The sequence below is a fragment of the Apium graveolens genome, chromosome 2 (assembly GCF_009905375.1).
Source record: "Apium graveolens cultivar Ventura chromosome 2, ASM990537v1, whole genome shotgun sequence".
NCBI lineage: Eukaryota > Viridiplantae > Streptophyta > Magnoliopsida > Apiales > Apiaceae > Apium > Apium graveolens.
In genome coordinates, this window is record NC_133648.1 from 187,056,164 (window position 1) to 187,068,312 (window position 12,149).

Sequence of the window (12,149 nt, forward strand, 5' to 3'; positions counted from 1 at the left end):
ACTAATTTAGATTTTTCATTGGTTTGTTGCAGCTGGAGTTGCTATCTAGGTGCATACTGTGGTTGCTGAAAACCAGGGGGGTTGTACTGTTTAGCTGGGTACTGCTGATAAGGCTGTTGAACCGCATTCTGAGCATTGCTCCAACTGAAATTAGGATGATTGCGGTTGTTGGGATGATATGTGGCTTGCACTGGTTGCTACGATCACTGGAAGTTGCTAATGAACTGAGCTGATTCACTAGAAATTGTGCACCGATCAGTCTCATGGGCACCAGCACAAAGCTCACAGACACTAGCGATTTGCTTCACTCCATAATTAGCCAAAGTGTCCACCTTCATTGTCAAAGCCTTAAGTTGGGCAGTGATAGCAGTAGCTGCGTCCAACTCCAGAATTCCCGCGACTTTCCCCTTAGTCAGTCTCTGGGAAAGATTCTGGTACTCATTAGCAGTCATCAGTTCAATAAGTTCATAAGCTTCATCGTAGCTCTTAGTCCACAAGGCTCCTCCTGATGCTACATCAAGCATGGGTCTAGAAGTAATACCCAATCCATTGTAGAAGCAATTAATAATCATCCAATCAGGCATGCCATGGTGTGGGCACTTCCTTAGCATCTCCTTATCTCGATCCCAAGCTTAACACAAAGGTTCCCCTGTTTGCTGAGCAAACTGGGTAAGAGCATTCCTGATTGCAGTAGTCTTCGCCATGGGGAAGAATTTAGTGAGAAACTTGTACGCAAGATCCTCCCAAGTGGTGATAGAACCTGCTGGTAGAGAGTGTAACCAACACTTAGCCTTGTCCCTCAGACAGAATGGGAATAGGCGTAGCTTGATAGCATCTTCAGTCACATCATTGAATTTGAAAGTGTCGCAGATCTCGATGAAATCCCTGATGTGCATGTTGGGGTCTTCAGTAGGGGAACCCCCGATTTGAACTGAGTTATGTATCATCTGAATCGTGCTTGACTTGATCTTAAAAGTGTTAGCCCTGATGGCCGGTCTGATGATGCTTGACTGAATTTCATTAATCTTAGGCTGAGAATAGTCCATCGAAGCCTTCAGATTTTATGCTTGATCTCCCATCGCTACTACAACTGGTTCTTCGACTTTCTCTTCTTCTTCTACCTTCTTTTCTTCCTAAAAAACTTCCTTACGAACTACCACAACTTCTTCCTCGACTTTATCCAGTATTCTCTTACGAGTACGTGAATGCGTATGCATACACCCTCAGTAGAGTACCTGAAACAAGACAAGGAAACAGATAAGTAACAATGTCTGAGTTAATGAACTTTAACGACCACTGATGGAAAGCACATAAACTATCAATTACCACGCACAATTTGAGAATAATTTGAAATTTGCAGAATACACTCACAATCGTCGTTCCCTCTCTCACTATACCCTGTTCACACTCAGTCGACTTTCTCTCTCAGTACCTTCTCCGCGGCTAATCTCTCTCTAGTCACCACTTTCACTCTCTCTAGCCACCACTTTCAATCTATACACTTATATGTATTTACATTTGTAATTAAGGCTTATATTGGGATGTTCTTAGTTAGGGATTTGGTTTTTCATTAAACTTCAATTAGGGTTCATCTCTTACCTATTATCCTTTAAACTTCATTTTTATCTCTCTCTCTTTGATTTCAGGTGTTAAATCCCTAACCTCGACCCCTCAGATCTTCAGTTACATTCTCTTCTTGAATTATTTCAACTTCCACATCGATGAATTCACATATAGCAAGGCAAGGTGTATGTTAACATATGTTATCAATCTGTTGAACACTATACCATAAATGGCGTACAGCAACACCAAGAAAATGTTACAACAGGCCCAAAAAAGTGTTACCACAGCCAGAAAAAGGCCTAAGGTAACATAAAAATTAAGTTGCTTTTTTTTCGAGTTACCTTTGGCCCCTAAGGTAACATTACTTTTGCCCTGCTGTAACATTCACTTTTATGTTACAATAGCTGTCAAAGGTAACATTAATCTATGTCTATAGTATCACAATATGTATGTTACCTTTGGACTTAGAATTTTCAAAAAAAAATGGGGCCCACATGTAGGGCCCGCTGGTGGGCCCCATTTTGGGGCCCTATTTGTTTGCAAAGATAACATACATAATGTGATATTATAGACATACTTTAATGTTACCTTTGATGCATATTGTAACAGTAATGTTTTGTATTATACCAATTTCTTTGTAACATTTTTAGTACCTAATGTAACATAGTTTTCAAAAAAAAAATTGACAGGAATGGTTTGTAAATTCAACATGCCATAAAATCTGTTTTTCATCCAAGTCAACCAAATAAACAATTTCAACCAAACTCCATATCAGTTTTCACAAACCCCCACCAAATACTGCGGTTTCACACAATTCACCAACTCCACATACTCCACATACTCCAAAGAACAGTTACTTAGTCTAGGACGATAAATAAACATCCAAAAGCTAGTACGATAACACTTGTTACTAGTACTCAAAATAAGATATGTAAAAAGGTGCACATCTGAAATCTAAAGTCCAGAGCCTCCGGTAACTGGTGTGAGGTAATTGTCATTATCACTGGTTGTGCTGAAATCTTGATGGTTGATTGTGATGCCTGGATTTGCGTCGGCTATTTTCTTAAGTAACCAGGCCATATTCTCCTGCACCTTCTTGTTGACTTGCATATCCACTTCTTCTTGTACCTTCTTTGTCATCGATGCCTCGACTTCACTCACCAGAGTCTGCTTTATCTTTCCTGCCAACTCCTGTACATAAGTATTTGTCGAACCAGCAGTACTGGAGTAACCTTTTGCAGCATCAGGACATCTTCCATGGAGCCAAGATGGCCCATGTTTTTTTCCATCAGAAAGTAGTTCCTCGTTGGGATCTTCGCTCGTACTGATTTTTTCCTTAATCTTTTTCTACATACCAGAAAAATAAACGAACACTCGGTCACACAATAATTTAAATGCTTCACTAACTAATTTCAAAATAACCGAACAATTTAATCCAATTAAATTCATAATTAGTAACCATTAAATAAAAAATGCATGCAGGTACATAAATAAAACTTCTAAACACCAAATAAATCATAAAACACAACTAATTAACCATCTTGCGACATTAACGGATATTCAGAAGCACTAAGATTAATAAAAAACACTTACAATCTTGTTTTTTATTTCTTCAGTGTTGGTCTTACACTCACAACCATCAGTACGCTCACGAGTCTCAACAAAAACCTCTGCTTCAGGTGGTGGACGCTGATCTTTGCCTTTTTTTTCTGACAAAAATGAACAAGTTAGCCAAAAGAAATATAGAAATTAATTTCTAGATATATAGTAATATATGTAACCAGAAGGCTGCCCACATTCATATATTTGCGTAACAACTAGCTTATTGAGGTTAATTTGCGTAATTGAGATTCTGGCCATACCATATTGTTTCGAATTTGTGCGAAAGTCTTTGGACCAGTAGTGTGTGTGTCTGTATACTGACATCGACTTCTTGCATTTGTCGCTGCTCTTTTCTACAAAAATGTGAAATACCTTTATGTCACTTAGATCAAATATAAATACATAATTAAATATGAAAGTGCAAGGGGAATTAGAAAACCTTAATGCTTTCATCATTCCAGTACTTCAGCAACATCTTGAAACTCTCAAGGGGAATATCATTTGGCCTATTTTCCATCCGTTCTTCATCAGTTTCAAATGCTTTATAATGCGCCTTCTTAATTCGGCTCTTACGTGTCTTCCAAGATGACTGAATGGTTTTCAACACCCATGTTTCACATTCATCAGGTATAATGTATCTTTGCTGGAAAAAGTCAACAAAATAAAGAACACAAGTACAGTTAATCAAAGGTAATGTTGCAGAAAAATAAATCACGATAATTAAACAATGTATGTGATACCTTGACATAATTCCACAGTGTATTTTTCAAATTTTTCGGAACATCACGCCAAGAAACATAGGTAAATGACACGCATCATTTTGCGAGTGTCCCCAAGAAGTTACTAAGTTCAGAGATTACTTTGTCCTCATCTGAAACGGGCTGGAACCTTTCATTCATCTGAAGGACAACTCGATGGTCCATATTTCTGGTATGAACCCTATCCATCCTCGTCGGTCCTCTCAGCCTTTTAGGAACTTCAACTACATATGAGCAAAAATTACTTGCAGGAAAATCAAACAAAGTAGGAATATTATAATAAATTTGATTATATTTATGGGTGTTTTTCTAATATGTCGTATTTCAAAGATTGATCTATAAAGATGTCTTATTTTTAGTTTTTATTTTTTTAATGGGTGTCTTTATAATAAGCAGCCCTTATTTTTAAAATGATAAATATAGATAACGCATACCTTGGATTCTGGACACTCTAAAGGACCTACTGTCATAAAGAATACATTAATTCTCATGGGGGTTGTGTTTTAATAATTATATAAAAATACAAATAACAATTAACAGCATTATAGATTACATATGCTAATTAAATTTATGCAAGAAGTTTTACATCTATCACATAATTAACCATGGTCAACTTCACAATTTCATTAACTTAAATGACATAAATAACCTTATGCCAATTAACCTCAATTATAAGTAATTTACTAAACTGATGCAAATTAATCAATTATGGAAAATATATGAATGTGGGTAGCCTCAAAGTGAGTATTCTTTAAGGGGCCTTAAAGGAATAATTCCTTTATAAATAATCAGTTTATGTAATCATAAATAAAGGAAAGAAGATACCTGCTTCCTCCTCTTCTTCAATGTCCGGAAAAACATTTTCTTCAACAACATTTTCTGTAGCAGTCTTTGTAGTTGCAGTTGTACTTGGAGAAATCTTCGATGTCGCTGCAGCTGCTTCCTTTTGGCGCTTTCGCATAGCCCAAAAAGCCTCCATTAAACCATTTGATTCAATAGACGGTAGCTGAATCAGAGGTTCTGCAGGTTCCATATGTGATAATGACTGATTTTCCTTATCAGTAGCATCCTCGGTTCCTTGCTTCTGTGATATAACAGTATTGGCTCGTGACCGTGTTGTTGGTCCACGTCCAATAAGCACCTTGCTTTTCTCAGTTTTCCCTCTCTGAAACATAAATCATGTAAAACTCAATGTTTGTGTATATATGAATTACAAACTATCAACCCCGATGAAACATTTGGGGAAGAATTTAGAAAATGTGAAAATGATAGCTTTATGACATTTATGACATACCTTTTCAGTTCCTGATCCACCATCCTTACTAGCAGCCTTCCTTTGAGTTCCCGATCCACCATCCTCAAGATCCACAGCTGGATCATATTCTTCATCGCTCCCCTCTTGCACATGCTTCTTTTTTTTGGATTTATCTTTTAAGATTGAGTTTCTCACTTCAGAAGAGAGTGTAGGAAGATTGAGGGCAAAAAATACTTCATTGTTCCTCTTTACTGTGACAGCTCTCAGTTTTTCATACTCCGTTAGAGGAGGTGGAGGGGGTAGTTTCTGCAATTTCACATAAATTCATGTTAATATAGGTATGACGGAATTACTGGATTAATAAAGGGGTTACATACATGTACTTACATGTACTTAAACAACAATAATCTAACAAGAAAATTATAGGTATTACTGAATTATATGCTAACCTCCAGTTCATTTTCTCCCATACGCTCATCTTCATGAGTATCATGTAAGCTCAACTTCCTCCTAACACTTGGAGGAGTTTCACAATCATCACCATCAGCGATTTCCTGCACTCTAGAAAGCCGTGGTGACTTCCGAGTACCCTCTAGGGGAAAGTTCTTTGAGTTCCTCTTCCCAGCCTTATCAACTTGGTTTGCCTTCTTGTTCATCTTCTGTTGCTGTAGTTGATGAGTGGTTACAAACTGCCGCTTGACTTGCTTTTTAGCTATAAAGACATAAAAACAATAATTACGAGTTTGAATAAAATCTAAATATAGTAACACCTATATATTTCTGATGACCCTACAATTAAGGTATATTTCTGAAATGAAATTAATATATTACCTGCTAAGATATCCTTTCTTGGCCGTATTATTACAAATGGCTGCATCTGATCCATTGGTTCCATAGTGCTATAAACGACATTGTCAAGATAAAAATCAACATTTTCACCGTCTGCAGCTCCTGCAGTTAATGAACACAAGTCCACATCATTGGCCACCAACTGCCACCCCCTTGCTTATCACCTTTTCTCATATAAATCCCTCCAATTTCTGAATATTCAAGGTTATCCTTGACATAATCCATCAATACAGGGTACGAAAACCTATCTACTTCGATATTCCTTATAATCAGTTCTTTACCACCGACATACCGTGTAGGCTGAAACTCACCCTGGTGGTACAACCTGAGATTTATGTATGCCATCCTACAAAAAATTGAGAAAGTATAATTAGATGAAATCATTAAAATAATCTGAGACATGGCACTTAAATAAAAAACACTTAAAAATAAACACTTAAAAGAAACATTAAAAGAGCAGCATGCAAGTCAATAAATTTAATAATGCTCTAAATTAAGAAGCGATCGCATAAAGAGCAGGGCAGATTTAAAACTAACAGAACATTATATTAAGAACAAGTTAATTAATTAAAAGAAAATACATTAAAACATGATAAATTAGGCAATTAAGAAGTCACTTCATTAACAGTTGATACATCAGAAACTAGGCCCTTGATAGTTACATATTTCGAATTACAAATTTAAGTAGTTTCTTCGTTTGTTCTAGCCTTGATGGGGACTTGTCGTGTTGGGACATCATCTCTGCACCAGTTAATATCCGTGTCTGTTTCTAGAGGAACACTAGTGTGTAAATCATGTAAAACTGGATCCTCGGCTTCTTCATTTGCATTTTCAGCTTCGACATCGCACCAATCCCTTGGCAATTTCTTTATAACATTATACATCGTCTTTTCAGTAGGATCTTCTACGTAGAAGACTTGCTGCACCTGTGAAGCTAGCACATATAGATCAGACTTCTGACATAATCTGTTAAAATTAACTCGAGTTAACCCATATAGATCTTTCTCTTCCTTATACCAACAACACTTGAACACCACTGCAGAAAATTCTCCCCAATAATCAATTTCAAAAATCTCTTCAATTGTTCTGTAGTAATTGACATCGCCGACCAGTGGATTTTGATCTTTTGAACTAGCAAAGCTAGTAGTCAAAGCAATTAGAAATACCCTACTATTTTGGGTTGTACATTTAGCATCTCGGTACTTTGTATGGAATCGATATCCGTTAAGTACATAACCACTATACTTCTACGCTGATTGATTAGGGCCCATTACAAGCACTTCCAATTCCTTTGAAATGTTATCTTTTTTTCCGACCTCCCCCTTCATCCATTTCCAAAAATCTTCAGAATGTTGTCTCTCACGATTGTATCTTTTTGACTTGGCTTGTCCTTCTATTAAGATTCGATGCTCCCTACAACAATTACCTAGTTAAAAATCAAGACAAAACAGGTTCTAATTCTATAACAGTTAAACACAATTAGTAGCTAGAATCTTACTCGATTAAACTATCAATTTCTTTATTCCCGCAGTTGAATAGAATATAACGATGAATAGCCATCCATTCAACTTCAACTAAATTCACAGCCTTTCCATCTTTATTTCTGCGTGAACCAATAGGAAATTCTACTTTTTCTGGAAAACTTTCAAATTTTGCAGCCTTGGTAATTTTTGATCCTCCATGGCCACCCAAGAATCTTGAACAAAATATCAAGAATTCTTCGGCCAGGTAACCCTCGGCGATACATCCCTCTGGTTTAGATCTATTCCGCACATAAGATTTCAATTTATTTAAATAGCGCTCAATTGGCCACATGCTTCGAACATGGGCCGGTCCACCAAATTCAATTTCTTGGCACAAGTGAATCAAAAGGTGGACCATCACATCAAAAAAAGCCTGAATGAATATAGTCTCAAATTGACAAATAATTTCAATTATTTCTGTTTGCAGCCTCTTAAGATCACTTAAGTCGATGACTTTACTCCAAATACCTCTTAAGAAGGCCCCTAATCTGATAAAAGGGACTGCAACCTCCGGTTTCAAAGATTTATTCACTGCAAATTGTAATAAGTAGTGCATGAAAAAGTGAGCATCATGACTCTTATAGCCAGATACCTTTCTCTCCTTCATGTGCACACACCGGCTGATATTAGAGGCACTTCCATATGGCAATTTAGCATTTTTAAGGACAGAGCAGAATAAATCTTTCTCTTCATTTGTCATGTCGAATATCGCAGCCCTTATTTCAAGGTGTTTCCCGTCACTTGATAGAACAGGATGGAGGACCTTTCTGATGCCAAGTTCTTGCAAATCTAGGCGAGCTGCTATATGGTCTTTTATTTTTCCAGCAATATTGAGCAATGTGCCAAGTACTTTATCACACTCATTCTTCTCGATGTGCATAACATCAAGGTTATGTCGAGACATTGTGCTTCCCATAAGGCAGATCAAAGAATATTGATTTTTTCTTGAAAGGCGAATTCGACTTAATCTTATTTTTTTGGCGCTTTCTTTTCTTCTCTGGTTTCTTCCCCCCAAAATGATTTACAAATCCTGCCAATAATTCTTCAATGTCTGTTCCAGTTAGAACCTCTGGAAAACCTCTCAATTCAATTTGACCATTAAATTTTCTTTTATCAAGCCTCCATGGGTGTTCGGGATGGAGAAATCTCCTATGGTCCATGTAACACATTTTCCGACTATGTTTTAGGTACATAGAGGATGTTTCATAATTGCAAACTGGACAAGCTAGTCTTCCTTTTGTGCTCCATCCAAATAGCATTGCTAGCCCGGGAAAATCACTGATTGTCCAAAGTAAAGAAGCGCGCAAGTTGAAAGTATGGTCAGTAAGGGCATCATAAGTCTCAATGCCTACTTCCCATAGCTCATTCAGTTCAGCAATTAAAGGTTGCATGAAGACATCTATATTATTCTTCAGAGACTCGGGACCAGATATGAGTGTCGAGAGAATTAGATTCTCTTGCTTCATACACAGCGAGGGGGGAAGGTTGTAGTTAACCAAAATAATTGGCCAAGTACTATGACTTATGTTCATAGTACGAAAAGGATTGAAACCATCAGCGGCTAGGCCCAATCTGATGTTTCTGTTCTTGGATGAAAATTGAGGATAACGAGCATCCAATGCCTTCCAAGCCTCTGCATCAGTGGGATGTCGAAGTTTGCCGTCCTTTTTCGACCTTTTGCATGCCATAACATCAGTTCTGATAACTCTTTGCTCATAAACATGCGTTGCAACCTTTTTTTGAGTGGAAAGTAGCGCATCACATTTGCCGGAACCTTGTGAATTAACTTCTTCTCATTATTGTCCACGGCGCCTTTTTTTTCCACTACGACCCACCTTGAAGCACCGCAAGTTTTACAATTTTCTTCTTTTTCATTTTCAGCCCAAAACAGCATATAATTATTGGGGCAGGCGTGTATCCTTTGATAATCGAGCCCTAAATCTTTAATAACATTCTTTGCCGCATTAAAAGACAAAGGAATGTGTGCTTCTGGAAAAGCATCTTTTATCAGCTCTAATAAATCCCCGAAACCCGACTCCGAAATCCCATGAATGCACTTTAAAGAGTACAGCCTAATGATAAAACTTAAGCGGGAAAATTTTTTGCAGCCCGGATATAAGGGCTGCTTTCCTTCTTCAAGATGGCCATAAAATTTTTTGGCATCATCATTCGGTCCAGTAGTATCATTAGTACGATGGAACATCTCATCCAAATTATCTCCGAAGGTAAAGGAATCTTCAAAACCCATATTTTCTGCCCGTTCAATATCTATCCTATGATCTTTGCTCGAAACCTCACAAATCCAATTCGCATACAATGGACAAGGGCCATGACAAATAAGATGATCATAAATAAGATCTTGAGTATGCCACTTGCCATTTCTACAATTCTTGCAAGGGCACAACATTTCATCGCCTACGGAAAATTTGGGAAATGCATTTTCTAAAAAATCCTTTATCCCCTTAATGTAAGGTGTACTGTATTTTGGAAGGGTTATCCATTGACTTAGATCATCGTCCATCACTATAGAAAATAGGACAATAATGTTATATTCCTAAAAGAAAACAACGTAGTCGTGAAACCATACACCCATATTGGTTATACGTTCTAACAACACAACGCAGCCGTGAAGCCCTAAGCAGACCGAGGTAATATTTTATGTTCTCCTTTTCATTGGTTGTACATACTAATAACGACACAACCGTGAAACCCTAAACCCATATTAGATATGCGTACTAATAACAACGCAGAAGTGAAATCCTAAACCAATATTATAGATTATACGTATTAATAACAACACAGCATAACAACGCAGCCCTGAAATCGTAAATCCATATTAGATTATACGTATCGAATCCATTTTATATGACCATGAATATAGATGTGCATACACCCATTTCCGTATTATCCCACTCCTCCTACCTACCGAACTGTGACAGTTGATGTTAACAAAAATTTAAATACTCGTAAAGGGTTGAAACTCTCAGGAATAAAGGCCAAATTAACATAAATGTAAATACTCATTAACAATTGCATTATAGAGACAACAAATATCTACTTACACAATCAATTATATCCACTTGACTACGATGATTTACATGTAAGTTATAACTAAAGCCTAACATGAAAATCAACCGGATAAAAAGCAAATATCGAGAAACAAATTTAATACAAAAATCACACTTACAGATCTACAAAAATAAAAAACCCCAATTCCAATTAAAATTACACAAAAACATGCATGTAACATACATATACATGTATAAAATACATAAAAACACGCATGTAACAAATTAGAGAAGAAACTAACAGAAATAGAGGGGGCGAGAGAGAGAGAGAGAGAGATAGAGAGAGAGAGATACACAAAATCAGAGAGAGCGAGAACGAGAGAGAGAGAGAAAGAGAGAGAGAGAGAGAGAGAGAGAGAGAGAGATGTAGTACCTTAATGTTGAACCGCAAGCTGATTTGAAACCCCAATTAGAAACCCTAGCTCCAATCCGTGACCCGCTTCTCCAAAATGTGACCAGCTTCGCCAAAATGTTACCCCCAATTAGAAACCCTAGCTCGAGAGAGGAATGAAAGAGAATAGCTACTGGGAGAGAGAGAATGAGAGAGAGAGAGAGAGAATGAGGGAGAATGAAATTAGAGGGAGAAGTTAATTTGTCTGAAATTTTAGCGCTTCTCCAAAAAAATTGAGCCCGCCTGAAAAAGCCCAGCTAATTTCATCTCTTTTTTTTAAAAAAAAAATTAAGTTTTAATTGTCTTTAAATTTTTTATTGATAAAAATTTATCAATTATTAATTAATACAGTTTATAAATTTTTTTTAAAAAAATATTTTATCAATCTTAACTAATATTAATATTTTTGCTTAATTATATTATAAAAATTGATTAATTTTCATGTCAAATAATTATATATATTTAATTGTTTGTAAAATATACTACTTTTTTATCCATTAATACCCTATTGTAACATAAATTGCCACATGTTACTCGTATGTAACACTTTGAAGCTATAGTAACATGTTTTAAAGGCTATGGTAACATCAAAAATACTACGTTGCGGTAGGCTAAGATGAGCATACCTAAGGTAACATAATTTTGTAACATGCATGATTAAACCATTGCGATAGGCCATCTATGGTGTAGTGGAATTATTCGCCAATTGGGTAATATTTTGTATGATGAAATGATGGGGTATAATCCTAAGAATCCTTATTGGTTTATTAGGGATAGGTTTATTTTTTCTGTTGGTCACTCATGGGTGTATGTTGCAGTATGCTCTTCTTCATCTTGTTGGTTATGACAGTATTTTGGTTAGTCTCTCTCTCTCTCTCTCTTTCTCTCTCTTCCTCTCCTCTCTTTACAAAAATGTATGTATGTGTGGTTGGTTAACACAACAGATTGTCAAGTACATATAATCAACTACAGTTTATGCTTTCATTAGCCGGTTGTCAGTGACTGATGAACTATATAAATTAGCTCCAAAAATTAAATGGTTATAAACAATAGATAAGTAGTATCCCTGAACAATCATTCTTTCTTACCAGCGAGAACTCTTGTACGCATCATGAATAAGCACTTAATTGATTTTATATT

General features: G+C 36.5%; 1 protein-coding gene and 1 non-coding gene across 2 annotated transcripts; one reads left to right on the top strand and one right to left on the bottom strand.

Moving 5' to 3' along the window:
* Window positions 1–582: 582 nt before the first annotated feature.
* On the top strand, window positions 583–689 carry LOC141709183 (small nucleolar RNA R71). The gene has a single exon (XR_012569773.1). It is a non-coding gene; the product is annotated as a small nucleolar RNA R71 (small nucleolar RNA).
* Window positions 690–8,440: 7,751 nt separating this feature from the next.
* Window positions 8,441–10,071, bottom strand: LOC141695756 (uncharacterized). Its single transcript, XM_074499976.1, has 2 exons — window positions 9,325–10,071; window positions 8,441–9,283 (listed from the first exon to the last, which is right to left on the bottom strand). Exons 1-2 carry the CDS (start codon window positions 10,069–10,071, stop codon window positions 8,441–8,443), a joined length of 1,590 nt encoding a protein of 529 aa, XP_074356077.1.
* Window positions 10,072–12,149: the final 2,078 nt, after the last annotated feature.

What these genes read in the sequence shown, in the direction of transcription:
- LOC141695756 (XM_074499976.1), bottom strand. Translation starts at nt 10,071, where the DNA reads ATGGACGATGATCTAAGTCAATGGATAACCCTTCCAAAATACAGTACA. An exon ending in AGAAGAAGTTAATTCACAAG is followed by an intron (nt 9,284 to 9,324) that starts GTTCCGGCAAAT and finishes ACTCAAAAAAAG; the next exon opens with GTTGCAACGCATGTTTATGA.